The sequence below is a fragment of the Salvia hispanica genome, chromosome 2 (assembly GCF_023119035.1).
Source record: "Salvia hispanica cultivar TCC Black 2014 chromosome 2, UniMelb_Shisp_WGS_1.0, whole genome shotgun sequence".
Classification (NCBI taxonomy): domain Eukaryota; kingdom Viridiplantae; phylum Streptophyta; class Magnoliopsida; order Lamiales; family Lamiaceae; genus Salvia; species Salvia hispanica.
This window is the reverse complement of record NC_062966.1, coordinates 14274914-14301542: the sequence shown is the minus strand read 5'-3', so window position 1 is coordinate 14301542 and position 26629 is coordinate 14274914. Positions and strand designations below refer to the sequence as shown.

Below are 26629 nucleotides of genomic sequence, written 5' to 3'. Positions count from 1 at the left end.
GTGATCCATCGCTCGATGATGCTCTTGAACAGAAAGTTAGAGAGAGAGAAAACTCGTTAAAACAAGTGGTGCAAATGAAAAATGAAACGAAAATCGCGTTTATATATGATTTTAAAAAAATTGAAAATCGGCGCTACCGATCGGGCTTCCGGTTAGCTTGGCGGCTAGTCATCAAGGCGTTTCAAGCCGGGCCGATTTGAACATCATGAGCCCACGCTCGATCCGCTTACGATTTTGCGCTTGGCCGACACAGTAATGGTTCTGCTAGCCGATCGGCCAGCGCTATCGAATCGGGAGCTAGTCGGGTCGCTAGGGCCTCACCATTGCGGATGCTTTTACTGCTATGAAGCTCAAATTTGGATTGTTTACTTAACTAGTTTCACCAAATATCAGCTTTTAGCGAGACTAGATCTAATAGAACATGAATAACGCAGTTTATTAAAGCCCTTGTTATTTTCGGATGGGGAGATAATTTTCGGGTGGGGATCCTTTGTGTATTTTAGCACATTAGCCTTTGTTGTTCCTCATAAACTAATAAAATAATAGTATTATATTTTTTTGATTTATTTTATTAGTTTGTGAGAAACAGCATAACTGCTATGCACGTTACAGGATCCCTAGGCCCACCCTAATTTTCAAAACAAAAAATTCATTTTTCTCGAGTGCAGGTTATTGAAAGCAAGCACAATAATTTTGTTTTCCTAATTTTTGTCACCAATCAATTTTTGGGTTCAATTATTGGTTTTATTTATTTAGTGGAAACTACTATACATTCAGAATTTGATCAAGAAATGCCACGTGATGCTCCTCCATCTTATATTATGAGGAGTTCCCATCCTGTGGGCTAGTTGTTTTCTCATAAAACAAGTGAGTAAAAGCTACTAGTAAACTTAAGGAAAAGACGAGGAAATGACTTGCCTTTTTAAACTCTTATAAAGTTGAATTGAGGGTGCATGAATTTTCAATTGGTAACAACTCCTTAAACAACAAAGAAGGGCGTGGAATGAAGGTGACATGGCGTAACTCGACAAAAATAAATCAATCAATAAAATCGCCAGAGATTTGTGGAAGCAAATCAAGTGATGCATCTTTCTGTGTTTTTTTCTTCATCCCAAACGGCTTTAACCAAAAACGCTCTCCTGTAAAGGACACACCAGCATCCGTGGCCTTGACGGCGACACACTCTCTCACCAACACGTGGATGCCTTTGTTGTAAGAGGCACAGAGAGTACATAGTAAGCATCTTCGGACCTTCCACAATTACTTATAATTACAAAAAACAAAATGAATGCTGTTTCACATATTACAAGAGATGTAAGTCTACAGCAGAGACACAGGGAGAAAACCTTAGAATATGAACGCCAATTCACACTGAATATGATCACAAAAGAAGTCTGTTTTTTACATTTTCTCAGTTTATGCAAAAAACAAACACCATCACATTGGAAATAATCTGGTGCACTACATGGAGGCACTGGTGCCCTTCGTCTATATATTCCTCCACAGAGCACCGTCACATTGGAAAATCTGGTGCTCCGAAATGGAGTCAATAATGTGCAGCATTTCCTTCCCTCGACTCCATTTCTCATACTCCCTTCAACCATGGCCAAAATATACAAATACAACAGATCTTGTCAAGAGAACTGATTGGATGCATTCGATTCAGAAGTTTTTTCTGTTGTTTTGAAGCCTCCCAAATATTGGATTTTGAACTACCTCTCTAGCAGATGGTCTCCGAGCAGGATCAGCATCCATCATGGCCTGAGTATTAAGCCAAAAAATGTGCAATAAAACAACTTGTTAAAATTGGAGCATTTACAGCTTCTATATCTGCACAGTAGCTTCTCAATTCTCATAGGTTTGAATTCAAGTTCAAAATCAAGACAAACAACCCGTCAAAAAGAGCACATTCAGAAAGCGAGAAAGAATAAGGCATGGATCCTCACTGCAACACAATGTTAAGCTAGCTTTCTACATGATTTAGTTTGCTAAAAACCAAGAGCATCTGTTCTATAAAGATTTCACACACCAAAATTAAAACGAGGATAAAATAAGGTGATGATTTGCCCGCATGATTGAGGCATACTAGAATTATATGTTAGCTGTTAATCATAAAATGATAGACCAAGAGAAGGGGAAGTCCCAATCAATTTGAAGCAGGAAGCTTCAATATAATCAGAAGTTAATGTACCTTGATTAAATTCTGGAACTGTATTGAGTGGCCTGGAAGAAGAGGCAGCTTTCCTTTCCTAAGATGGAGAAAGTGGGGACCTGATTCGGGCAAGGGCGACCCCTTCACGATTTCATAGATGGAAGCTCCTAAGGAGAATATATCAACTTTGTCTAGATTATCATAGTCCTCGTTGAGGATTTCTTGGGGCATATAGCGTGCATCCCCCTCTTCAACTGGCAAGCTTTTATCAATCGTAGTTGCACAACCAAAATCACCAAGTTTATAAACTCCCTCTTTTACATAAATATTATCTGGCTTTACATCTAAGTGAGCTATGCCTCGACTGTGTATAAACTGCAGTGCTTTTGCAATCTGCGAAATGTAAAGAACCAAATGACCACAAATCTCCACATATAAAAGTCATAGCAAGGAGTAGTGATTAAGATGGATGTTCATACACTCTATATATACATTTGAACCTTCAAATCACTTCACCACCTCACAACGAAGCAAATCAGAAGAGCTTAGGAAACACAGAAGAGTTAAAATTAGTCACCTGATACATGGCATCTAAAGCTTCTACCTCTGTCAATAATTTGGGTAATGTGTTGACAGAAAGGCTGTGATCACACAACTCCAACTGGATGTAAAGATGCTCGTTTTCAAACCAAGAAGAGTAGTATCCAACTACATTCTCATGATACCCTGAAAGAAATATGATTCATATATTAGTTCGAGAACCTCTAATTTGGTAGGTGTTTGGAATGCATTTGTGCAGCAAACCTAAAGCTGCCAAAGCTTGAACTTCCATCAAAGCCTTCCGCCTGCAAAAAAAGTATTAATAATAAGTGTGCTGCACGTGAAAGTGCGCTGAACACAAGTAGGATGAATTGTTAATATTGTACCTTTCTGTTTCCTGATGCAACTGTTTCATGCTATGTTTCACTGCATACATACAACCTTCAATCCTCTTCAGTACTTTGAAAACATGATTGAAGTTGCCACTGCCAATTTTCTGACAATAATATCAGTTAGAAACATGAGAGAAACATGAGAGAATTTCAGAGTTAGTGGAGAGCAAGGCAATGTTAGTCACTAAACCTCAATTTCATGAAAATCTGTCCGATAGCGTGAAAGGCCATCACCACCAACACCAGCGGAAAAATAACCTGGAGGCAACAAATACAGTGTGTTAAAGGACTAATATAAATTTGTTAATCTCAGAAATAAAATCACTTGGCCTTCTAAGATAAAAGTTAGCATCCACAACAATATAAAATGCTCCCTTTGTCCAAATAAAAGCAACATAATAACAATGCCTGCACCTGCACATTTTGATCTTTGATTGCTAAAAGGATCAACATCAAAGTCTGAAGCATTCTTGACGTATGGATTCTTTAGGCATGGGGGAGGCATAACTCTGCACCTTAATGCCACTGCAGATTGTGAAACGTAACCACCACGACTACTTTGCAACTCAACTGGACTTCCAGTCTTCATCACATCGGTCCTCAAAGTATCATTTCCCAGATCTCCAAATGGATGATAACCAATATCAGGTGATCCAAAAGATGTTTTTAAATCAACATCTGGGACAGCAGTCAGCAGTCACATCGAGCATCAGAAAAATATAAAAACAGATCATTGAGCTCTGAAGTCATTCTAAAAAAGGACAAGGGAGAAAAAATACTCATATAATGGAAAGGAAACATCTATTCCAATGAGCAAGGGCAATTAAAGTTCACAATCAGTTAGTTTCTAGCATGAGCTTTTACCTAAATCCTCTAGTGCAGTGCAGAAGACAATGAGATCAGCGAAATAGTCCTAAAGAATGTTTAAACTGAATAAAATAAACCCAAAGTTGTCACTATATCCAAGATAAATAACCCCAAATTGTCACTATATCCAAGATAAATAACCCCAAATTGCCACTATATCCATGATAAATACCCCCAAAGTTGTCACTACATCCAATATAAATAACCCCAAATTGCCACTATATCCATGATACATAGCCCCAAATTGCCACTATATTCATAATAACATCCATCAAACTTGAGTTCACAATCAATTAGTTCATAGCTTGAGCTATTACATAAAAACTCTACTGCAGCAGGCAATGAGATAAGCAAATATTCCTGAAGAATCTTTAAACTGAATAACAGTTGTGATATTCTGGATTCTCATTATTAGGTCTCAGTTCACATAACACCCCAATAGGGTATATCCTCTTTAATTGGCAGGAAAAATCATTTTTTTTTTCATTTCCCTCTACGAATAAATCTTAAAGCAATGCATAGTACACCCAAAAATGAAAAAATTAATGTGAGCACTCACCGAATTTTTGCCGCTTGCTCGTAAGGGTCTTAACTTTCTCAGGTGATTTGGGACATTCAATATTTTCCTTCAACACAAATTGACACTGCGATATCAGCACCTTAAAATTTCACAGAAAAAACAACAAAATCATACCTTGCTCCAATCTAGGTTGCTTCCAATTGCTGGCATCTCCGGAGTGATGTAATCAGGGGTACTGCAAGCAAGAAAAAACAAATCAATCCACAGAAAACCTACACGGATAACTCCCAGATAGTTAAGGACGAGAAAAGAATGAATTTTGACCAGAAGAAATCCTGGCTGAGGATGAAATCTTTGTCGTCGGCATCGAAATCGAGGGGCATGGAGTCGGATTGGGGTTTGGAATCAAGGGGGTTGTGGAAGCGTGAGGGCTTGAGGGAGGCCTGATCCAGCTGGACCATGAAATGAGTGGACAAAGTGCCTTTAACCATGACTCTGCTCGGCCTCCGCCTCTTGGTATTACCGCTCGGTGCCTTATTCCTCATCAACTCTGTCTCTTTATTCGAGGAGATGAGATGAGATTTGGTGTTTCAAATGGGGAGAAATAAATTCAAATTCGCGCGCGTTGGGAGATTGAAGTAATAATAAAGTATTAATAAAATGGAGGAGTGAGTAAGCGAGTGTTGTGAGGTTGAGATTTGAGATGTGTATAAGAATCAGCAAAGTTTGATTATATTAGTAAATGTACCAGCGTGCTTCATAAGCTTTACTGCATGGGCCGGGCCCCACTATGGCACTATATATTGAAAACGAATATGTTGTATGCACGGTGGTTCAACTTTTTTTAAACACGGGTTAGAGCATTCGCAATGAAACGAGCCAGCGACCGCTGTTTATGCGCATTGCTGATGTATTTGCTGCTCGTGATGAATACTTCCTACACGGCCTGATATATTTGGCTGTGTCGGACTCTCTACGTTGCAGAAGTGCACAATGACACTACGACAACTGGCCTATGGCACGAGTGCATACAAACTCGAAAAGCATCTTCGTGTTACCGACACAACAGGACGATAGTGCCTCCAAAGATTTCATCAGGGGGTGATTGTAACTTTCCGAGGCAGACCCACCTCCAATTACGCCCAAAAGTTGGTGAACATGCATGAGTATGCTCATGGTTTCCCCAGATTAAGCAAATTTTGGCTTGTGTGACTTGTTCAATGTTTATGTGGATTCGATATGTGTTTCATAAAACTCTGCTATTATATTTTATTTTTATTTATTGATTGAATGTTCGATATCATTTTCAACTTATAAAACTTCCATCATTTTATACTACTCCCACCACGAAATAATATCCACATTTATCATTTCGATCCGTCCACAAAATAATGTTCATATTTGCTTTTTCTTATTTTGGTAAGTGAACCTTACTTTCCACTAACTCATTACACTCCATTCAATTGTAAAATCAATATATAAAAATGAGACTAACTTTCCATAACTTTTTCATCAATTTTTTTCATATTTCTTGAAACTCGCACCGAGTCAAAGTGAGACTTTAAATCGTGAACTAAAAGAGTAGATTAGTTGGAATATGTGAGATGAGAAGAGTAAATCCTAAAATCAGTGCATGGATTCGAAAAATAGAGCAAGAATACAAGCTATATTAGTTGTGATTTTTTAAAGAAATAGCCCATCTTCTACATCATCAATTAAATATCAATTCATCTCCTCCATTATTTTGAAAAAAAGTTGGAATCCATCACCGATACGAAATTGCACCTCGATTTAATTCATGATATTATATAGTACAAATAGTTTTGAAGTTGGGAAATAATTAATATTTTTTAAAGTTGTGTGATATTATCAGGTGTTAAGATAGAGTAAATTTTTGAATAATTAAAGTGCGCAGTGTAATCATAGGTGTGTAGTGGGCCTGGTTATGATTCGGGCCACACAGAAAAAAGACGAAGTGAGATCCATTTTCAGAAGGCAGGGTATGGATTAGCAGTACTACTAAAATTCATTGATGTTTATCTACACACTACACTCCACAATTCAATTAAGCAGAAGCTAGCTACCCACAACCACAACCCCAACCCCAACCCAACCATGTCGGATCAAAAGGTCACTATAATCGACGGCAAAGCTGTCGCCCAAACAATCCGATCGGAGATCGCCGCCGAAGTCAGCCGCCTCTCTCAAACTTACGGCAAGGTCTCTCTCGGATTTGCCTAATTTTTAGCTATGATAATGTCACAAATTCGGAATGCTCTATCGATTGTATGTTTTGATTTCAGGTTCCCGGTCTAGCCGTTGTCATTGTTGGCCAAAGGAAGGATTCCCAGAGCTATGTGAATATGAAAAGGAAAGCTTGTGCAGAAGTTGGAATCAAGTCGCTTGATATCGACCTGCCAGAGAATGTCTCCGAATCTGACTTGATTTTCAAAGTTCATGAATTGAATGCCAATCCTGATGTTCATGGTTGGTAAACTAAATTTGCTCAACACATTGAGTTTATTGGCTTCCATTGAGCACTGTACCTAGAAATGCCTTTTTGAAACTTGTAGAGATGGATTTGATAATTTACCAAATTGACACATTTGCATGTTCGGATTAGTGTTAAAACCTCTGAGTTGATTTGTGAAATCCATGAATTGAATGTTATGTTCATGCTTGGCAAGCTAAATGTGCAAAATAAATGTAGTTTCTGTAGTTTGGATTAGTAGTTAGATATGTGTTTGTTGTTTGTTGTTCGTGCAATCATTTTGTAGCTGTGTCAGCTTAGGTGTAGTGTACCCGGCAATGTTGTTTTAATCTCTTAAAGTATAAATAAATTTCATGATTTGTTCATTTAAAAGTTGAATCTTTTGCATATAGGAATCAGTGTGTTGAGTGAATACTGATTAGCATAAATCCATATGCCTTGATTGTATAATATTTGGATGGTTTTCCTTAGTCTCATCTTAGATAGCAAGATCCTCTCAATGCATACATTGTTGGCCTGAAATTTGAAAGTTGGAAAGACAAAGATTAAAATCATTTCTGTTTGGTTGTTGTAGGTATACTTGTTCAGCTCCCGTTGCCTAAACATATAAACGAAGAGAAAATTCTAACTGAGATATCTCTGGAAAAGGATGTAGATGGATTTCATCCTCTCAACATTGGTAAGTTAGCAATGAAAGGCAGAGATCCTCTGTTTGTCCCCTGCACCCCAAAGGTAATATATGAGTGCACTATGTTAGATGCTACGTAATGCTTTTCCCTTATTTTAACTTTAATTTTTGTTTTGGCATTTTGTAGCATATAAAGGAGTAAATTCTTAATTTATGCGTGCTTTTCTCCCTAACAGGGTTGCATCGAGCTTCTTACCCGCCATGGCATTACTATTAAGGGAAAGAATGCTGTTGTGGTAGGCCGGAGTAACATAGTTGGTTTGCCAGTTTCCTTGCTCCTTCTAAAGGAAGATGCCACCGTCACTATAGTCCACTCTCGTACCAAAGAACCAGAGAGCATTATACGGAATGCTGACATCATCATCGCTGCTGCAGGACAACCTGCTATGGTAACAAGAGTCCTATTTATTAGTACTATTACCAGTTGCCATGTTACAACTTAACTTTGTAATTTGTTTAGTGTTTGCTCATAGTGGCTTTGCTTTTACTCAATTTTCAGATCAAGGGCAGTTGGATCAAACCTGGTGCTGCGGTAATTGATGTGGGAACCAATGCTGTGGATGATTCTAGTAAAAAATCTGGTTATAGGCTTGTTGGGGATGTGGATTTTAAGGAAGCATGTGGGACGGCGGGCTGCATTACTCCGGTTCCTGGTGGCGTCGGGCCGATGACTGTTGCAATGTTGCTAAAGAACACATTGGATGGAGCTAAGAGAGTAATAGAGTGTTAGTGTCTCATTTCCCAAACATTAAGATGTTGTGTTGCTAAAGAATTTTGAATCTTTTTTAAGATATGAATAATCGTGTGAATTAGCTACTGCGCACAATAAAAGATGTTGTTAGTTAAATTGTAATGTACTTTTTTAAAAATAATTATTTGAATATTATATTTATTAGTATAATTCTTCGTTGTATTAAAGAATTGTATTTCCTGGAACCATCACTTACGGAGCATAATATAGCTAGCATTTTGACCGAATTGTTATTGGTGCTACAACCGATTACTCCCTTCTCCGTCCCATAAAGTTTTTACTATTTTCATTCTCTCCTACAAAGTTTGTCCAATTGATTTTTTTTAAAAAATAGGTATTAAATACATTCCTAAATTTAGGACCCTTATTCCACACCATTTAATACAAAATCAAACAATTTCTTAAAACTTGCATCGGATCAAACTGAGATAAACTTTATAGAACAAAGGAGTATTAAAATTTAACTATAACAGCATTTTAATTCTAGTACTCCGTATTCAGTTCACATGCTGAAGCTATCAACAAAAAGATTAATAAAATATAATTCCAAATCAATGGACTGGTTTAATTTGTTTCTAATAAACTAAAATTGATCAAAATTGTTATTGCGGAACAGCTCTAGAAGACCATTATATAACCATATACATATACTCAAATTCGAAGTTGTGATGAGTATTTGTTTCGTTGGGGATAAAAGGTTGCGATTGAGATTCATATTTCGATTTTTCATTTTTACAAAGAAAACTGTGATGTCCATTTTTATGGTAGGTGTTGAAAATTTCATTGGTTTTTAGTGGCCATTAGTAAATTGACGTTCACTGAACCATTCAACTTACTACGTATACCTAATCAAATATTTATAGGTATGGACTAGTATAAGCATGTTGTCACATGATGTTAATAAATGCAAGTGGGAATGTCATAATTAATTTCACATTTGATGAATTCAAGTTTCATCATGCTCCAACATAATAAAGAAATACTATATGTAATTAATTACTTGAAACCTAATATCGTTTACGACAAACTATTTTTTCAAAAAAATTAGAAAATAAAGATGATCATATATTTGCATGTAAAACCTAATTTAATAAAGAAAAACAAGCATTACTATGTGGACATGGTCACTTGAGTTTTTGCTAAATTTTGTACTCCTTGCGATTGACTTGTTCTAAGTGATAGAGAGAGTAATAGTTTGTAGAGCAAGTTGCCTAATTTTCCGGCTTTAAAAGGCTCCATCTTCCATGCCAAAAACTACAAGAAACCAAAAGGAAAAGAAAACAAACTATAAAAGTAAAAATGGCGAACGCTGCGCTTCTCCTGCGCCTCATTCCGGCTGCGTTGTTGGCGGTGGCTATCTTTCTCAGAGCTGCGGATGCCGGCGTTGGCCCAGAGTGGATCCCGTTGGACAATCGGGCGGCCTGCCGGGGATCGATCGCGGAGTGCATGGGCAGCGGCGAGTTCGAGATGGACACGGAAAGCAACCGGCGCATGCTAGCAACCACGGAATACATCAGCTATGGTGCGCTGCAGGCGGACAGGACGACCTGCTCCGAGCCCGGCGCGTCCTACTACAACTGCCAGGAAGGAGGCGGAGCCAATCCCTACACGCGTTCTTGCACCGCTGCCACACAGTGTCGCAGTTGAATAATTTATCAACTATATAAATAATACAAATTTCTACCTTCCTTTCTTTTTCTAATCTTCTCATTGCGTTTCAAATAAATATATAGATGTGGAATTTGATAATTTCGCACGCGTGGGTTGGATACCGGAACTATTTTCACTTTTATTTTACATCAATATTCTAAGAATAATATGCATTTCAAAATTTCAATTATAGCAGTCTTTCCTAAATTTATATCTATAACTTGAATGTGTTCAAAATTATAGTTCAATTAACAAGCTCAAGTGATCAAAAAAGGGCAATTTCATCTCATCTTCAACTTCTGTAAATTAAGAAAATTATACTGCAATCAAATTAATACGAATAAAATAGCGCTTGCAATGAAAACTAGCAAAATTCAAACTTGGCCTTGCTCCAATTCCAGGATGGTGCTCCCTCGTTCACCGCTAATCGCCTTAGAATAGCATAGGCTTCGACAAGGCGTTAAATTTTTCAAATTGCACTGTGGAAGAAAGCAAATGCCCCGGCTTGTGCTCCCGCGACCAATTCGTTTCCCTTATGCAGAAATTGAATGAGAGACCACATTCTGATTTTACCCTCCTCCCTCTTCCGCTCTCTGATTTTCTCTCTACGTGTGTGAGTTACACAATGTGTTCTTCATTCTTTCATTTGATCTTGAGAAGTGTGGCTGTTGTTCTTTGTGAACCGTCGATTGTTCATTCTTTGTGATTACTCTTTTTTATAAAAATATGTTAGTTACAAGGTTGATCACCTTACTCTTTTTTATAGTTCCTTTACACGTATGAAATTGTCGTTAGTTAAATAAAATATTTATTTATTTCAATTAATTTGATCAAATTAAATACGTGTATATTTATGTGAATAAAATAACTTGAATTTTCTTTTAAATCTCACAAACTTTTAACGTGCTTTGAGACTCATTAAATGAGTAATTTCCTTTCATTAGTTATACTTAATTTAAAATATTAATAAAATTTGAATAAAGTCAAGAGACAAGACAAGAAATCATGACTTAAAGTGTGTTAGAATACACCAATCAATGAGCCACTCAACCTATTCGAGTGGTGTGTGACAATATCAGAGGCGGATATATCAGATAAAATCTGATTCGACCATGATCGATTAAAAATAAATAAAAAACCAAATCCCAAGAATCTGATATGGCTCCTTCTATATTAGTCTCAAAAGAATATCGAGTTAATGAGAATATGATTGTGGGCTGTATTCTCTGGCCCAACCTAATTTAATAATAGGTTAACGGGCTTAAATTATCCAAATCATCCACATTCTAGCATCTTAACTTTCCAACTCCAAATTAAGTAGGGTAATGTAGATTTAGTAGCATAAGTAGATGACAAAATATATGGCCATTCATAATTTGAAAATATGAGGCATGGCTAGTGGGCCCTCAAAATAATGAGGAAAAGCCCATACCTTTATCAGACACAGCCTTGATACGTGTGCCATCACCCCATTAAAAAAATGTAGAAGAATAAAAATAAAAATCTATATTCCATTTCACCATTTTACATTTAACCACACAAACGGAAGAGAAAACCCTCCTTATAAATTGCGAAAACATCGTCAACCTCTTCACTCCACTCCCCCATCTCGCTAATCGCTCTTTTAAATCTCACTTTTTTTTTTCTAATTTATTTTCTCAATTCAATGGCGGAATCGGAAGCCACTCCGCTGCCCTCCGATCAACTTGTAATTTATCGATCTCTTAGATGTTGTGATTAATTATTTGATTATCTGTTTAATTCAATTTGGAGAAATGTGTTAATGGATCGATGATTTGGTAATTGAAGGTTTTGGAAAATGAGGAGAAGAAGCTGAAATATCTGGATTTCGTGCAAGTGGCGGCGGTGTACATCGTGGTATGCTTCTCGACGCTCTACGAATATGCCAAGGAGAATTCCGGTCCGTTGCGGCCCGGAGTTCAGACCGTTGAAGGAACCGTCAGAACCGTCATCGGACCGGTCTACGAGAAATTCCATAATGTTCCCTCCGACCTCCTCAACTTCATCGATCGCAAGGTTTCCTACTAATTATTCAATCTCTATTTCATCTTGTTTTTAACGTCACATTTTGCCTTTTGGGAACAATCTTCACTTTTAAATTGAATCCAGTGTTTGTGAAAATACAACTGAATCCGCCTAAACTTTTTTACTTTATAACAAGGTGCTGAAGGTCGTCTTGTTTTTAACGTAGAGCTTTGAACATAAAATAATTATGTTCGCGAAAATTTTACTTATAAATCTGTGTTTTTATTTTTGTTGGTGAAAATTCTGGATCTACATGCGTTTATATATTTTGTTTTACAATATTTCAAATCTAGTCCTTGCACGCACAAAAAAGGTTAATTATTATACCAATTTAATTTGGTGAAGCTCATCTTGTTTTTATCGCAAACTTTTGGACCTTCTGCCATATGAATATAAACAACTACTATTTCTACTAGAATACCAATTTAAATTTTATTTTTTATATTTAAAATGTTTTTATATTGAAGTAATACTCAATTATTTTAATTAATAGTATATGATTAAAATGTACCTATGTAAATAGCCATTTAAATCACTAACTTTGGTCAAGACTTGGTTTTTCTCACAAAATTTGAAATCCACTAATTAAATCACGAAGTTTCAATTTTTCTAGTTTATCCCATTGGTTTAATTTTATGTGGAATTTTTGCATCTCTTTCATTGAAATCCACCTTGAAATATCAATCGTAACTTTAAGATCATGTGATTACACTTTGAATTATACACGCATCTTTTTCGTGATTGAAATCTCAATTCATCTTGAAACCTCCATCCACGTCAACAAAGATTCCATCTAAAATTCGACCCATGGGATAAACTAGAAAAACTGAAACTTCGTGATTTAATTAGTAGATTTCAAACTTTGTGGATAGACCAGATTTTGACAAAACTTGGTGATTTAAATAACTATTTTAAATGGATGGAAGAAGCAATCTTTTAGCATTATCATTTCAGTTCATTTGTTTGATCTGTCACGTGACGTGCAGGTGGATGAGTCCCTGATTGAGTTGGACCATCACGTGCCGGCTCTACTAAAGCAGCTCACAAGCCGAGCTTGGGCCGCGGCCCAGGGGCTGGCATCAGAGGTACAGCGAGACGGCTTAGCCGATACGGCTTCAAACATGGCTAAGAACGCATGTGCAGAGTATGGGCCCACAGCCAAGGCGCTCTATGCTGACTACGAGCCCATGGCGGAACAGTACGCTGTGGCTGTTTGGCGTGCACTGAACGACCTCCCGCTGTTCGCTCAAGTGGCGCACATCATGGTCCCGACGGCCGCACATTGGGCCGAGAAGTACAATCAGGGAGTGTCGGATGCGGAGGAGAAGGGCTACGCGCTGTCGCGCTACTTTCCAATGATCCCCGTCGAGAGGATCGCCAAAATGTTCGGGGCTGAGACCGAGCCGGATGTTTCCAACAACGTTGGATACGTCACCGTTTCTTAGTAGTCTTCGTGTCTTGTTTGGATGGATTGTAGTAATTTTTGTGTTTCGATTGCATGATCATCCAATGCTTCCATGTATTGTTTTGAGATTTGGATTGAATTTAAATATCTCTAATTGAGTCTATCTTGTTGCCTTATTATCTGTGTTACCAGCAATAGTATATGTTTATTTTTACCTTGTTAGCTTTTACTTACTTTGTCTATTTAACACATAGCCATTGTTTCAAAATTGAAAATGCATAATGCATAAGAATTTTTAAACAAGGGACTGCACAATATCGAATTGAAGGCTCTACTCAATAAGACTATCATGAATTGAATCCAGATCGAGTTAACACAATCTACATCTCAAATGTGATCATGAACAAAGTTGAAGTGCGAGGAAACGTCATAAAAGTTTAGAAATATGGAAAGTAAATAAATGATAAATAGAACCGTTGATATATATAGTAGCTAAATAGAAAAAAAAGTTCAAAACGTAAGAACATGGTTTAGAACTTTACTTTTGTTGGGTTTATATTTTTTTTTCTTTGATTGAATTATGTATCAATAATTTTTTTCTAAATAATTATCATTTTAAAATTTTAAATAATTTTTTTTATGATAAGCATACACGTATAAAAATAATGAATATAACTTTTAAGTGATTGAATAAATAAATTTTTACATATAATTGAATTTTTTTTTACTAACTTTTAAAAGTTTAGAAAATTAATGAAAGTTGAAAATAAATAATGAGAATTAACTCATTTCAGTTTTATGGAGCTCAGGTTAGTTTTGGGTCAAGCATACTTGCTGGTTGTGTGTGTTTTTTTGAGCAATAAATTTAAGCCTACCCGGTTGAATTGAAATCAGAATGGCCTTTCATCTTGAACTTACATTTTCATAAGGTGGGCCTTCCTTATTAATCAAAACCAATTTTCTTTTGGATCCTTAACATTTCCTTCCAATATCGGCTAAGCCTAATAATTTAATTGGAAATAAAAAAGTTTATTAAAGTAGCCTAAAGTTGAAACATTAAATATGGGCTAGGAGTGAAGTTGAGTATGCTATATGTGGGCAATGATTATTGACAAGGTATTAACATGTTTCCAACTAATTAAACCATGATCATTATTAAGTCCACGCAATCAACATAACTAAAAATCCATGCATAATTGGTATTCATAACTTTCCACTTGAGGCGAGCATGCATTTTCATTAAAAGTGCACACACGGATGTCCGGTTATGTAGAGCTCGACTTCTCATCATTTTCGAAGAAGCACATGATTAACTTCTTTTATTTATAAATGTTGATTTCTTTACTTTTATCTGCATTTTAAAATTCACACTTTTACCTATGTTTTATATTAAAAAGAATTGACCTAGAGATATTGAAGAAATGCTCTAACTTCTTAGGATGAAGCGAGTATTTTTACACCACCAACGTTTCAAAAGTGTCTTTATTGTTGGTGGTTCAACTATAAAAGTGTCTTAGGACGAAGTGAGTATTTTAAAATATTGTTGGTAATAAAATTTTCAAACTGACACTGCAATCTTTTACAATAGATAGTCAAAGTTTATATAGGTAGTGAAACGTGTCATACTATTGAAAATCATAGAATTTATCAAAAAAACTATTGGAAATCATAGATGAGATATATATTTGCTCTGTCCCACAATAAGATTCTCTTTTTGAATTTTGGTTCATCCGAGAGCATCCGCAATAGCGGAAGTCAAGTAGGACTAGCGGGATGTCCGCGGGGGTGTTTGCAGCAATAGCGGACGTCAGGTAGGACGACAGGTAGAACGTCCCGAAGTAGGATGAGCTTTCGTCCACGCCCGAAACCGGACATCTGTGCTCTTGTCTGCTGTTGCGCGGATAGGACGTCCCGATTTTTTTTTTTAATTTATTTATTTATTTATACTCAATATTTACAACTCATTGCACTTCATTTTTTGTATATTTGATAAATACCAACAATTAAAATGAATTAATCGTATATTTCAATTTATTTTATTAGCTAGGGCGTCGGCTAGTCCTAGTGCTATGATGTGACAGTGTAGTGGGGTGTCCTAGTGACGTGACAGTGTAGTGGGGTGTCCTAGTGACGTGACAAGAGGTGTTTTTGGGATGTCTTAGTGCTAGGCTATTGGGATGTCCGTCCTACGGTGGATGCTCTTAGTAAGAGTCTCTTTTCACTTTTACTAAATGAAAATAGGTCTCATAAGTAACTAACTCATTGCACTCACACTCATTATAAAATTAATATTTTTTTCATCCCAAGATAGTTGAGTCATATTTTGTTACAGGGATATAAAAGTATTGTTTCAACTACCTTGGGATGAAGAGGGATATAAAAGTGGAACACATATTTCACTAACTTTTTATAATATTTTTTTTATATTTCTTAATACTCGTGTCGAGTCAACTATAAACTCATATTGTATGATGAAGATATTATTTATATATATATAAAGATCTACAAATCACAAGTTTTGCTCAAACATTGTGCACATTTAAGAAAAATCTTGATATAAAATTAAACTTTCACTTTATAAAAAATATGTCTCCCTTTTTTTAGTCTATCTCTACGAAGATGAAATAATTTTATCTCTATTTTTTTTTCTACTTAATACACAAAATAATTTTACATAAAAATCACATGACATTCAAAATTTATGACATCTTTATTGGGATAAATAGGGTATTTTGTAATTCTTAGAATTACAAATTATAAAGAAAAGTAAAAATAAATAAAAATCTAGAAAATAAAATTGAAGTATTGGACGTGTGAAGGAATGACTTAAAATGAAAAGGTATATATAAATTTAATGGTTGAATATTATTTCCTCCGTCCCATAAGAATATGCACTCTTTTCTTTTTAGTCCGTCCCATAAGAATATGCACATTCCAATTTTAGAAACTCTTTTATCTCTAATAAGGTGAGACCCATTCCCTACTAACAATATTTTAATTATTTTTTCTCTATATCCCTCTCTTACTTTATCAATTTTGCATTAAAACCCGTATCGAATCCAAAGTGCATATTCTTTGGGCACGGAAGGAGTATTCAATATTTTGTCATAGACTCCATATTCAGTTAATATACTGTAACTACAACCTCGTATAAATGAATGTGTCACTCTACACTGGCTTCATATAAAAAATACTCCCTCTATTCCTTCTATTCCATAGTAATGGAGGCAAAACTTTTCGGCACGGAGATTAAGAAAAATTGTGTTAGGTGAGTTAAGTAAAGAAAGAACAAAATGGAAAATGAAAAAGGCAGAGAGATGAATAGAGAAAAAAGTAAAAGAGAGTAAAATAGGTGTGGAAAAATGTGTTGATTTTTACTAAAAAAGGAAATGACTCTATTGAACGTACCAAAATGACAAAATGACTCTATTATTATGGAACGGAGGAAGTATATCACAGTGTTAACTTAACGATAACGAAGATGTTAGGTGACAGTCATTTCTAATTGGCGTGACATGCATGTGAAAATGTCGTTTTATGTTGACTTTCTATACTCACAAGAAAATATGGCATATACTATTTAACTCGGCTGTGACGAGTATCAAATTTAAGTTTGTGCGGAAAATTACTTCGTAAATATGGCAAATGTTATTTAACTCGGCTGTGACAGAGTGTCAATTTAAAAGTGGTGAGGAAAATTATCCTGTTACGTCATTTTTTTTCCGTCTTTAAAATATAGAAATATATATTTATGTTACTGTTACTTTATGTTCAATATATTTTATAAAATACATTTGAATTAAAATTAAAATCTAATTAAAAGTTCATGAGTTACCAAGTAATTGTTGACTCTAAATTAAAACCAAGCCACCCTACACTAACCCAATACCTAACCATTATTAACACACACCACACACTGTAGAGCCTTAAATTCACTAAAACCGTTCTCTCCTAATCCCCGCCCTTTCAACACCCACAATTTTTTTAATATAATCATAAAAATAATCGATTTCTTGCTTTTTCTGTCATAAATTGCATAAAGAATTAACTACTCCGTTATTACAAAAGAAGATTGCCTATATATATACAATCCATTTCCCGCAATCATTCACTTTTTCATCTCCCCTCACTCTCATTTCTTTCCTTTCTCTCTCTAGCTTGCACATAATATAGTACTAGTATTTTTTTGTCTTGGTGGAGGGAGGATTTTTATAAATTCTCGATTGAAATTCATCATTTTTGAGGTTTGTGTTCGTTGAATTTTTGGATCAGAGGCTATGGTGGAGACGAGGCGAAGTTCTTCTGGCGCCAAGCACGCACTCAGTGATCCCTCACCTGCTCCGCCCAACGCCAAGCGATCCAAGGTTGAATCTTTAATTTTTTCCCCCTTCTTCCCTTTTGGGATTTTTGGTGATCCGTTTGATTGTTTCCTGTGCTTGATGGCGGTTTTGAATTCTGTGTGCATGCAGGCTGCGGAGGCGCCCGTGGATGATTCGTTGGCGGCAAAGGAAGTAGCGGGCGCTGCTCCGGCGAAGGATTCAGCGGCTGGATCGGCTGATCTGTCTGGAGGCGGCGGCGGGAAGCAGCCGGATGACGTGGCGGCGGCTGAAGGTGATGATTCCTCTCTTTTCTTTCCTTCTTTTTACATGACTTAGAGTTCTTTGCATGTGGTGGGATTTTAGCTCGTTTAGGGGTTTTGGTGAATTCTCGAAAATTTACTTGTGTTTTGTTGGTAATTGTTAGCGGTGGCTGCAGGTTCCAATCTAGATACTGATAAAGGGAATTCGATTTTGATGCCTGCAAATCGCGGGCGGAAGCGGCAGCTGAAATCTAATGAAGCTGGAGATGCATGGGGAAAACTCCTATCTCAATGTTCACAGGTGTTTTGTGTGTGTTATTTATCTTGTGAATGAAGTATGGTTACAAAGATTCTTGATGTAATTGCAATATGAATTGAGAAAAAAAGATTCTTTCTGTAGGTGCAATATGTAGTACTACTATTGTAGGGGTCTACGAAAGTAGGCATGTTTTTTATGGGATGGAGGGAGTATGTTATTCTGCAACGGCCGGGTCCCTGTAGAATGGGATTCACAACAAATATGTTGTTTTGGTTGTTTCTTATAGGCATTTGTAGTGGATTGTTCCTATTGTCATTTTCTACTGTTAATGTTTACTGACTTTTGTCTGTCGGATTATGTCCAAGTCTGAAATTTGACGTCTGGTAATGTAAAAGCAGGGTCTTTGGAAAAATAGAGATCTCTATCTGATGTCGTTGAATGGTGAAAGTACCCCTTTCTGTATATTAGGTCATGGAAAGAACTTTATTTATCTCAATATGGAATTGGAAACTGTCTATGTCCATTGAAAGTAGTATGCGTTATATGCTCAAAAGTTGAACTTGGGCTGGTCCTTTATTGGAAGTGATGGATGCAAGACAATGTTGTTTGTCTCATGCTGATAAGTGAGGTTTAAGTGGTATATTTTTTTTTGGAATCAGTGTTGCTAAGCTTTGTGCCCGACTAGTTAAAGTTTAACAAGTCCATCAATGAGGGTTTAGTTACACTCTTGTTTATAGCAGATTAGCAGTTCTCTATCTTAATTTGTATGGTGCAATTTTCCCATCCAGAACTCCCATGTTGTTATGCATCGCCCTACTTTCAGTGTTGGTCAAGGCCGCCATTGTGACTTGTGGGTTGGGGATCCAACAGTCAGTAAGCTGTTGTGTTATCTGAAGCACGTTGAGTCTGAGGTATGTTGTGATTCTTTGTTAACGTGGTAACTAGGGCACGGATTCCTATTATCATGCTTCCTGATTATATACTTGTTTTTTTACACCTTTATCCAAATTCACAGGGAGGGGAGTCAGTTACATTGCTTGAAATCATTGGGAAAAACGGAGCTGTCCATGTAAATGGAAAGGCTTATTTCAGAGATTCCACTATCCCTTTAAATGGAGGTGATGAGGTGGTCTTTAGCTCCTTAAATAAACATGCTTATGTATCCTATCACAACATAATTTTGTTCTATTTCTGTGGTGTTGCAATTGTAGTTTTTTCGCCATATTGTTCATGCTGGTTGGTAGAATATAGCAACTACTGTACCTGTTTATTTCCTTCACATATTACTAGATTTTCCAACTTCTTGACAACACTGGTGAATTGACAACTACCGTGCCGCCTTCGGTAAGCATATTAGAAGCTCATGGTGGATCTACTAGTGGATTACATATTGAAGCTACATCAGGTGAAACTTCTACAGTTTCTGTTGCGTCAACTCTGGCCTCACTCTCGCATCTCACTAATGAATTGTCTCTCATTCCACCATCTTCTCGGAATGGTGAGGATGTGCAACAAGGGTCTGAAATACCATCAGTGCCTTCTGCTTGCGAAGTGTCAGACAATTGTATTATTGACACTGAAATGAAAGGTGCCCCTGCCTGTAATGACGATGTTTCTGGAGCAGTTATTCAGAGTGCTGGTGCTCCATCTTCTGAAATTGCCAATGATAACTTGAACAATGATGCTCAAAATGGGAAGATTGTAGGCGAAAACAATGACTTAGGACCCGTTTTACATTTTTTAGCAGGTCCATCAGCTTCTGACTTTAAGACAGGACTATCAAGAATTCGTGATATGCATAGCAGAGGCAGAGATCTGTTGAAGTGTCCTCGGCCTGCCATTCCACAGTCATCAAAAAGAGAAAAAATCAAAGAGTGCATACAGCAAGGATTAATAGATGTGGAAGATCTGGATGTTTCGTTTGAGAAATTTCCTTATTATCTAAGGTATACGTCAATATGTCAATAAACTGCAGAGATCTTGGTTATTATGTACTACGATACTTTTACCACTGATAGACTTGCAGCCATTTTAAATAACTAGGGTTGATTATCCATTTACTATGTCGGATGCTTACTTCAGTGCTTGTTTTCCTCGACAGCGAGACCACTAAGAATGTGCTCATTGCTTCGGCATACGTACATTTGAAGTGTAGCAATTTGGGAAAGCTTTCTTTAGAGCTCCCGACAGTAAGCCCAAGAATCTTGCTGTCAGGTCCAGAAGGTAATATATCTCCTTGCTTTGAGTATGTTTCTTCCTTGTTTTTTTTATCTTGACCATCACATTATGTATTTTCTTCACAGGTTCGGAAATATTACAGGAGACGTTGACTAAGGCGCTAGCTAAATTTTTTGGCGTGAGGCTCCTTATAGTTGATACAATTGCATTATACGGTGTAAGTTTCCACTATAAATATTTTGGAAAGAAAAAGTGTCTTTTTTTGCAATGAAATTTTCTCATTTGTGAACTAAAAATTTGTTTAGGGGCCAATAACTAAGGAAGTTGATTCCCTAAAAGAAAGTCCAAAGCCTGAGAGAGCTAGTGTGTTTGGTAAGCAAACTACTGCTGCTGTACACTTTAAGAAACCAGCGTCATATGTGGATGCTAATATCACTGGGGGTTCTGCTATAGCCTCTCCTGTGCAGCCTAAGTGTGAAGCATCTACTGCCACGTCAAAGAGCTACACTTTCAGAAAAGGTATGCTCAAAGCTTTTTCCCCAAATTTAGGTTTTGGATTCCTTATGTTAAGTGGTAAAAGTGGACTTTGGCAGGTGATAGAGTAAAGTTTTTGGGCGTTTCCCCCAGTCAAATTCAAATTAGGTAAAGTATGGAAATCTGTTCAAATTTGCCGATGATGTATATCTCTGATTAATGTTTCTGTCTCATGTACTCGTGAAGTGTCCTGTCATTTTATTGGATGTTGGTTGCATGAAATTGCACAATTTACACAAATTATTAATCGAAATATCCCCTTCTGATGTCACCTCATGTTTGAATATATCTGCAAAATTATGAGACTAATTATGAGAATGCAGGGTTGACGATCTGTACCAATTGTTTGGCATGACAGTATTGATGTGTTGTGACTTGTGATTTATCATCATTTGTATGTGAGACAGCATATGCTCTTGTGCAGAGGGGGTCCAACTTATGGTTCCAGGGGTAGGGTGGTTCTTACATTTGAAGGAAACGGCTATTCTAAAATTGGGGTTAGATTCGATAGACCAGTTCCCGAAGGTAATGATCTCGGGGGACTCTGTGAAGAAGGTCATGGTTTCTTTTGTTCTGGTAATACTTGCTCAACTGGTTTCTGTTATCATGTCTTATTTATCTTCCGTACCTTGAATGTGTGAAGTTGTAATTGTGATTATTTTTCTTCATGTGCAGCTGTCTCCCTAAGTCTTGAAATCCCTAATGGTGATGACATTGATGAGTTTGCCATTACTGAGCTCTTTGAGGTAAACTTTGTTGCTATGCAAAATTTGAAGTATTTAGCACTAGAATGCATTCTTTTATGTTGCATAACTGTGGTTGTCAATAATATTGTACATATATCATAATTTTTTTAGGTTGCTTCCAAGGAAAGTAGAAGGGGGGGCTCTTTAATTATGTTTGTCAAAGACATCGAGAAATCAGTGATAGGGAATCTGGAGGCCTATACAGTCTTTAAAATGAAGCTCGAAGCTTTGCCAGAAAATGTTGTTGTGATAGCTTCACATACTCAGGCGGACACCCGAAAGGACAAAGTGTGTGATAATCTTTAATTTGGTATTTTTACATAAAAACACATGCACACAGATACTTTTGTTTATATAATTTAATGACTGCAATTCACATTTTTTAATTTAGCCTCAACCTGGTGGATTTCTTGTAACAAAATTATCCAACCAAACAGCACTCTTCGACCTTGCTTTCGGGGTATGTGTTAAATGAACTTTGTGTCCTTATTCTGTGTTAATATTTTTAAGTTGCATGCAATTTTGCCTTCAATGGAGAACAGTTTTTGATGTGTTCGCATTTCCCCTCTGTCGAGCTGTTAAACTTCTCTTCACAAAACACATTTTATTTTTTGATAGGATCATTATAATAGATTGCAAGAGAAAAATAAAGAGGCCTTAAAAAGTATGAAGCAGCTCAGTCGTCTTTTCCCAAACAAAGTGACAATACAGATTCCCCAGGTAATCATGATTGTTGGCTTCCATATGATGCTACGTTGGTTATTTCAAGAGAAAGTACTGACTGCTACTCAAATATGACAGGATGAAGCAATGCAGAAAGACTGGAAACAAAAGCTAGATCGTGATGTCGAGACGACAAAATCACAGTCAAATATTGCCCTTTTCCGCTCGGTTAGTCTCACCGTTCCTTTATCCTTTCATATGTATGTCTTTTGACTTTGCTGCAATATTGATACTTGAACAGACTTTTTTGTATTCTTTCTTGGCTTAGTATTTTGTTTCTCCCTTTCTTATAAAATTTCAGGTTCTAAGTCGGAGTAGTCTTGTTTGCCCTGATTTGGAAACATTATGCGTTAAAGATCAAGCTTTGTCTGGTGAAGGTCAGTTATAACTTCACTTCAAATCTCTAAATAAAGTGCGTCATTTTCAATTGGAAAATCCTTGATTCTTGTTTAAATGGTGATAGATGTGGAAAGAGCTGTTGGCTGGGGTTATGCTCATTATTTCATGAACAACATTCTACCAACATTCATTGATAAAAAAATAGTTATTTCAAGTGCAAGGTAAATATGTCTCTACTATTCCTGTTGCCACTGTAAGGAGCCCGAGAATAGGATTTGGTTTCGGATTAGAGTCTCAGCAAGTACTATTCTTTTTGCACTATATTGCAGTATCAAATATGGGCTCGACATTCTAAAAGCCATCCGAGATGAGAACAATAGTTTGAAGAAATCTCTCAAGGTGAAGTTTGGAGTTTTCTCTTTATGTTTGTTGTAAATTGAACTGTTTCGCGTAACATGGTAGTATGGTACATGAAAATAACTTTTTGTGTTTCAGGATGTGGCTACTGAGAATGAATTCGAGAAAAGGATTCTTGCTGAGGTCATTCCACCTGGTGATATTGGAGTCAGTTTTGACGACATTGGAGCGTTGGAAAATGTGAAGGAAACATTGAAGGAATTAGTGATGCTACCTCTGCAAAGGCCAGAACTGTTCAACAAAGGACAACTTAGAAAAGTAAATGTGTTTTGTGCTTAAAGCATAGGAAGAAATGAGCCTTCTTCTTTTCACTTTTTATAAAATAGTTATGTATTTGTACTAACTATGTCGCTGACAGCCTTGTAAGGGAATATTGCTCTTTGGGCCCCCCGGTACAGGTAAAACAATGCTTGCAAAAGCTGTTGCAACGGAAGCTGGTGCTAACTTCATCAATATATCCATGTCTAGCATCACGTCAAAGGTAAGGTTTTCGCTAGTCCTTGAATGATTCTTAGTCATTCTCCTTTATTTTTCCTTATATGTTGCTGATAGTAATTACTTTGCACTCAGTGGTTTGGTGAAGGGGAGAAATACGTGAAAGCAGTCTTCTCCTTGGCCAGCAAAATATCACCTAGTGTTATTTTTGTTGATGAGGTCGGTCAAAATCTCTTTTATTTATTGTTGTTGTGATATCATTTAATTATGGTCTTCTTGATAAATATTCTCATATACGTCGTCATAGGTTGACAGTATGCTAGGGAGACGGGAAACCCCGGGAGAACATGAAGCAATGCGTAAAATGAAAAATGAATTTATGGTTAACTGGGACGGCTTGCGTACAAAGGATAAGGAACGGGTGTTGGTACTTGCAGCAACAAACAGGCCTTTTGATCTAGATGAGGCAGTAATCAGGAGGCTTCCCAGGAGGTGATACAAACAATATTTCAATTATCTAAACGAGAAAACACTTCTGTCAGTTCTTTTGATCTATTTATAATTTGAGCAGGTTGATGGTCAGTCTGCCCGATGCTCAAAATAGGGAAAAAATCTTAAAGGTGATATTAGCCACAGAAGAGCTAGCTCCTGATGTGGATCTTGAAGCAGTTGCGAAAATGACCGAGGGGTATTCAGGAAGTGATCTAAAGGTTTGTTTGTGTTTCCTCTTAAGTCCGAAATATTTTTTCGGTTTTGGCTTGTAATCTTGTCAAAATTCTTTTTCTGACTTCATTCATTGGGGAAATGTGTCTGTTTCTTAGAATCTTTGTGTGGCAGCTGCACATTACCCGATAAGACAGATTTTGGAGAAGGAGAAGAAGGTATATTGGCTTTATTAGAACTTTCTTCCCACTTTCTGTATTTTCTATGCGTTAGATATAAAGAATCGCTTTGTTGCTTCTGAACTGTTTGTTGTTTTGATGGCTAGCATTGTATGTCATATTGGTTGTCACTTACAATAGAAGTACTGTTCAATATTGTAGGATAAAGCTTTGGCACTAGCAGAGAACAGACCAATGCCTTCATTGCATAGCAGTTCAGACATTCGGTGCTTGAGTATGGATGACTTCAAACACGCACATGAACAGGTACATATACAATACAAAACGATGAAATAAATACCATATCTATGCTCTGATGTTGAACGTTCCCGAATAACTTTTTTCCAAAGTATAAGCTACAAAAGCTTGTTCACGAACTCCTTAACTTGCAGATGCGTTGGTTGTCTTAAACTTGAATTTTCTTCCATTTGTACTTGCCTCGAGTATCTCTTCTCGCATATTGTTTTTTGGTTCCCTTTTTATTTGTACTCTTTATCTAATGATTAAACTGCATAAAACACAAAAAGGTTTCAATTCATTGAGATTTTCAAACTTCGAAGTATTCATGGCTTTCATTTTCTTTCTTTCACATCACATCTTGAATGCAGTTGTCTTACTGTAACTTATTTTTCAAAATTTGGAAGTATGGAAAGATACATAATCTTGTTTTCTTGCCTTCGAGTAGGTAATTTTGTTTAGTGTAAATGCTCCTAGATGCAGATTGTATGATTTACTTTTCATTCCCTTGAAATGATAATGAATAATAACATTGGTGTATTGGATGGAAATGTAGGTATGTGCAAGTGTTGCATCAGAATCACGAAACATGAACGAGCTTCAACAGTGGAACGAACTATACGGGGAAGGTGGATCGAGGAAAAAGGCTTCATTTAGCTACTTCATGTAGAGGGGGAGATAGAGGAGCTGTATAGTATATTACATCCAGGCGGGTTCTTTTTTTTTTTTTTTTTTTTTTCCTTTGAATGAGTCGGGGTGCTGCTGCGCACATGAAAATCGGATCACAGGTTCGCATGACCTATAAAACCTCAGCATTGTGCATTAGTTCATGAGTAATTTTGTCATCACCAGATAAGAAACTGTTGTATTCTACAGATTTTTCCTTCTTCATGATTGATTGTCTGTATATTATTGTTGAATACAATAAATATATTCCAAATTTACATCTCTTCCAATGTCATCCCAAGTAATTGGTGGGACTGGAGGAGGTGTTGGTGTTGAAAATATGGATTAAATGTGGAGTGTTTCCCAGTTTTTAATTAAATGCCTAGCAGCCTTTGTTTTGATACCTTATTTTCTTGCATTTGTGCGTTTGTATTTGAGTTTCTCTTTGGATGAATTTAGATCCCTCTTGTTATGATGGAATGGAATAAGAAAAGAATGTAACGAACTACATTCTGTTCTCTTTGCTTGAGTAATGCTTCATCCATTCTATAAGAGTATAAACTACATTCTGTTCTCTTTGCTTGAGTAATGCTTCATCCATTCTATAAGAGTATAAACGGGCACGGATTTTAATACATAATTGGTAAAGTAAATTGGGGTAGAAAGAAAAAATAATTACAATATTGTTAGTGGAGAATGAGTCTCACTTCACTAAAAAGAAAAGAAGAATTTTTTTTTAAAAATTAGAAAATGCATACTCTTATGAGACGGACTAAAAAGAAAATATATACTACTCTTTCCGTCCCATTATATGTGAAATATTTCTTTTTGGGCACAAGTTTTTAGGTAGTGGTGTTTAGTTAAATGAAGAGAGAATAAAATATGGGAACAAAGTAGAAGAGAGAATAAAGTAAGAGAGAGATAGAGTGTTGTTTTTTTGCACGACCTAAAAACGAATACGTTTCACTTATAATGGGACGATGAAGTACATTAGAAATTATCACAATAAAATATGAGTAGTAATTTCTTTTCTTCAATTACGGATACATTTTAAGAGCGTTTCGGTGGAGGAGCTTGACCCACGATGCCGGGGAGGCGGAGCATGGTGGTGATGATGGGGAGGACCCGAGGAG

The 26629-nt window shown here is 36.6% G+C and overlaps 5 protein-coding genes across 9 annotated transcripts; 4 read left to right on the top strand and 1 right to left on the bottom strand.

Annotated features, from left to right (window-relative positions):
- Positions 1-1347: 1347 nt before the first annotated feature.
- Positions 1348-5156, bottom strand: LOC125204521 (wee1-like protein kinase). 2 transcript variants are annotated; one of them, XM_048103204.1, is made up of 10 exons: positions 4796-5156; positions 4646-4706; positions 4511-4577; positions 3499-3762; positions 3275-3342; positions 3079-3188; positions 2957-2997; positions 2730-2878; positions 2192-2545; positions 1348-1761 (listed from the first exon to the last, which is right to left on the bottom strand). In XM_048103204.1, the coding sequence occupies exons 1-10, from the start codon at positions 5014-5016 to the stop codon at positions 1663-1665; spliced, it is 1434 nt and encodes a 477-aa protein (XP_047959161.1). In that variant the 5' UTR covers positions 5017-5156; the 3' UTR covers positions 1348-1662. The 2 variants fall into 2 exon arrangements, with proteins under 2 accessions (XP_047959161.1, XP_047959162.1); XM_048103205.1 differs by having other exon boundaries at positions 2757-2878.
- Positions 5157-6486: 1330 nt separating this feature from the next.
- On the top strand, positions 6487-8551 carry LOC125203963 (bifunctional protein FolD 2-like). Its single transcript, XM_048102493.1, has 5 exons — positions 6487-6691; positions 6775-6958; positions 7537-7694; positions 7827-8039; positions 8150-8551. Exons 1-5 carry the CDS (start codon positions 6587-6589, stop codon positions 8378-8380), a joined length of 891 nt encoding a protein of 296 aa, XP_047958450.1. The 5' UTR covers positions 6487-6586; the 3' UTR covers positions 8381-8551.
- A 1105-nt stretch (positions 8552-9656) lies between these two features.
- LOC125208347 (rapid alkalinization factor-like) lies at positions 9657-10241 on the top strand. Its single transcript, XM_048107939.1, has one exon. It carries the CDS (start codon positions 9701-9703, stop codon positions 10046-10048), a length of 348 nt encoding a protein of 115 aa, XP_047963896.1. The 5' UTR covers positions 9657-9700; the 3' UTR covers positions 10049-10241.
- A 1359-nt stretch (positions 10242-11600) lies between these two features.
- LOC125207752 (stress-related protein-like) lies at positions 11601-13678 on the top strand. Its single transcript, XM_048107227.1, has 3 exons — positions 11601-11759; positions 11861-12088; positions 13084-13678. Exons 1-3 carry the CDS (start codon positions 11718-11720, stop codon positions 13540-13542), a joined length of 729 nt encoding a protein of 242 aa, XP_047963184.1. The 5' UTR covers positions 11601-11717; the 3' UTR covers positions 13543-13678.
- Positions 13679-17628: 3950 nt separating this feature from the next.
- Positions 17629-25875, top strand: LOC125205444. 4 transcript variants are annotated; one of them, XM_048104376.1, is made up of 28 exons: positions 17629-17866; positions 17972-18113; positions 18246-18382; positions 19129-19251; positions 19356-19499; positions 19631-19979; positions 20085-20286; positions 20442-20563; positions 20644-20735; positions 20824-21037; positions 21112-21160; positions 21477-21628; positions 21728-21798; positions 21910-22086; positions 22190-22258; positions 22417-22518; positions 22600-22689; positions 22823-22898; positions 22985-23081; positions 23190-23259; positions 23356-23535; positions 23636-23758; positions 23848-23931; positions 24020-24204; positions 24284-24422; positions 24534-24593; positions 24756-24860; positions 25387-25875. In XM_048104376.1, the coding sequence occupies exons 1-28, from the start codon at positions 17780-17782 to the stop codon at positions 25498-25500; spliced, it is 3555 nt and encodes a 1184-aa protein (XP_047960333.1). In that variant the 5' UTR covers positions 17629-17779; the 3' UTR covers positions 25501-25875. The 4 variants fall into 4 exon arrangements, with proteins under 4 accessions (XP_047960333.1, XP_047960332.1, XP_047960330.1 ...); XM_048104375.1 differs by having other exon boundaries at positions 19631-20286; positions 20824-20890; positions 20972-21037; XM_048104373.1 differs by having other exon boundaries at positions 18258-18382; positions 19631-20286.
- The last annotated feature ends 754 nt before the right edge of the window (positions 25876-26629 follow it).

Coding starts and splice junctions, on each gene's coding strand:
- LOC125204521 (XM_048103204.1), bottom strand. CDS start 5,016: ATGAGGAATAAGGCACCGAGCGGTAATACCAAGAGGCGGAGGCCGAGC. Junction 3,189..3,274: donor CAGATTTTCATGAAATTGAG/GTTTAGTGACTA, acceptor TATTATTGTCAG/AAAATTGGCAGTGGCAACTT. Junction 1,762..2,191: donor AGTTCCAGAATTTAATCAAG/GTACATTAACTT, acceptor CTTAATACTCAG/GCCATGATGGATGCTGATCC.
- LOC125203963 (XM_048102493.1), top strand. CDS start 6,587: ATGTCGGATCAAAAGGTCACTATAATCGACGGCAAAGCTGTCGCCCAA. Junction 6,692..6,774: donor TCTCTCAAACTTACGGCAAG/GTCTCTCTCGGA, acceptor TTTTGATTTCAG/GTTCCCGGTCTAGCCGTTGT. Junction 6,959..7,536: donor TGCCAATCCTGATGTTCATG/GTTGGTAAACTA, acceptor TGGTTGTTGTAG/GTATACTTGTTCAGCTCCCG.
- LOC125208347 (XM_048107939.1), top strand. CDS start 9,701: ATGGCGAACGCTGCGCTTCTCCTGCGCCTCATTCCGGCTGCGTTGTTG.
- LOC125207752 (XM_048107227.1), top strand. CDS start 11,718: ATGGCGGAATCGGAAGCCACTCCGCTGCCCTCCGATCAACTT. Junction 11,760..11,860: donor CGCTGCCCTCCGATCAACTT/GTAATTTATCGA, acceptor TGGTAATTGAAG/GTTTTGGAAAATGAGGAGAA. Junction 12,089..13,083: donor TCAACTTCATCGATCGCAAG/GTTTCCTACTAA, acceptor CGTGACGTGCAG/GTGGATGAGTCCCTGATTGA.
- LOC125205444 (XM_048104372.1), top strand. CDS start 17,780: ATGGTGGAGACGAGGCGAAGTTCTTCTGGCGCCAAGCACGCACTCAGT. Junction 21,038..21,111: donor GAGCTACACTTTCAGAAAAG/GTATGCTCAAAG, acceptor GGACTTTGGCAG/GTGATAGAGTAAAGTTTTTG. Junction 21,629..21,727: donor TCATGGTTTCTTTTGTTCTG/GTAATACTTGCT, acceptor CTTCATGTGCAG/CTGTCTCCCTAAGTCTTGAA.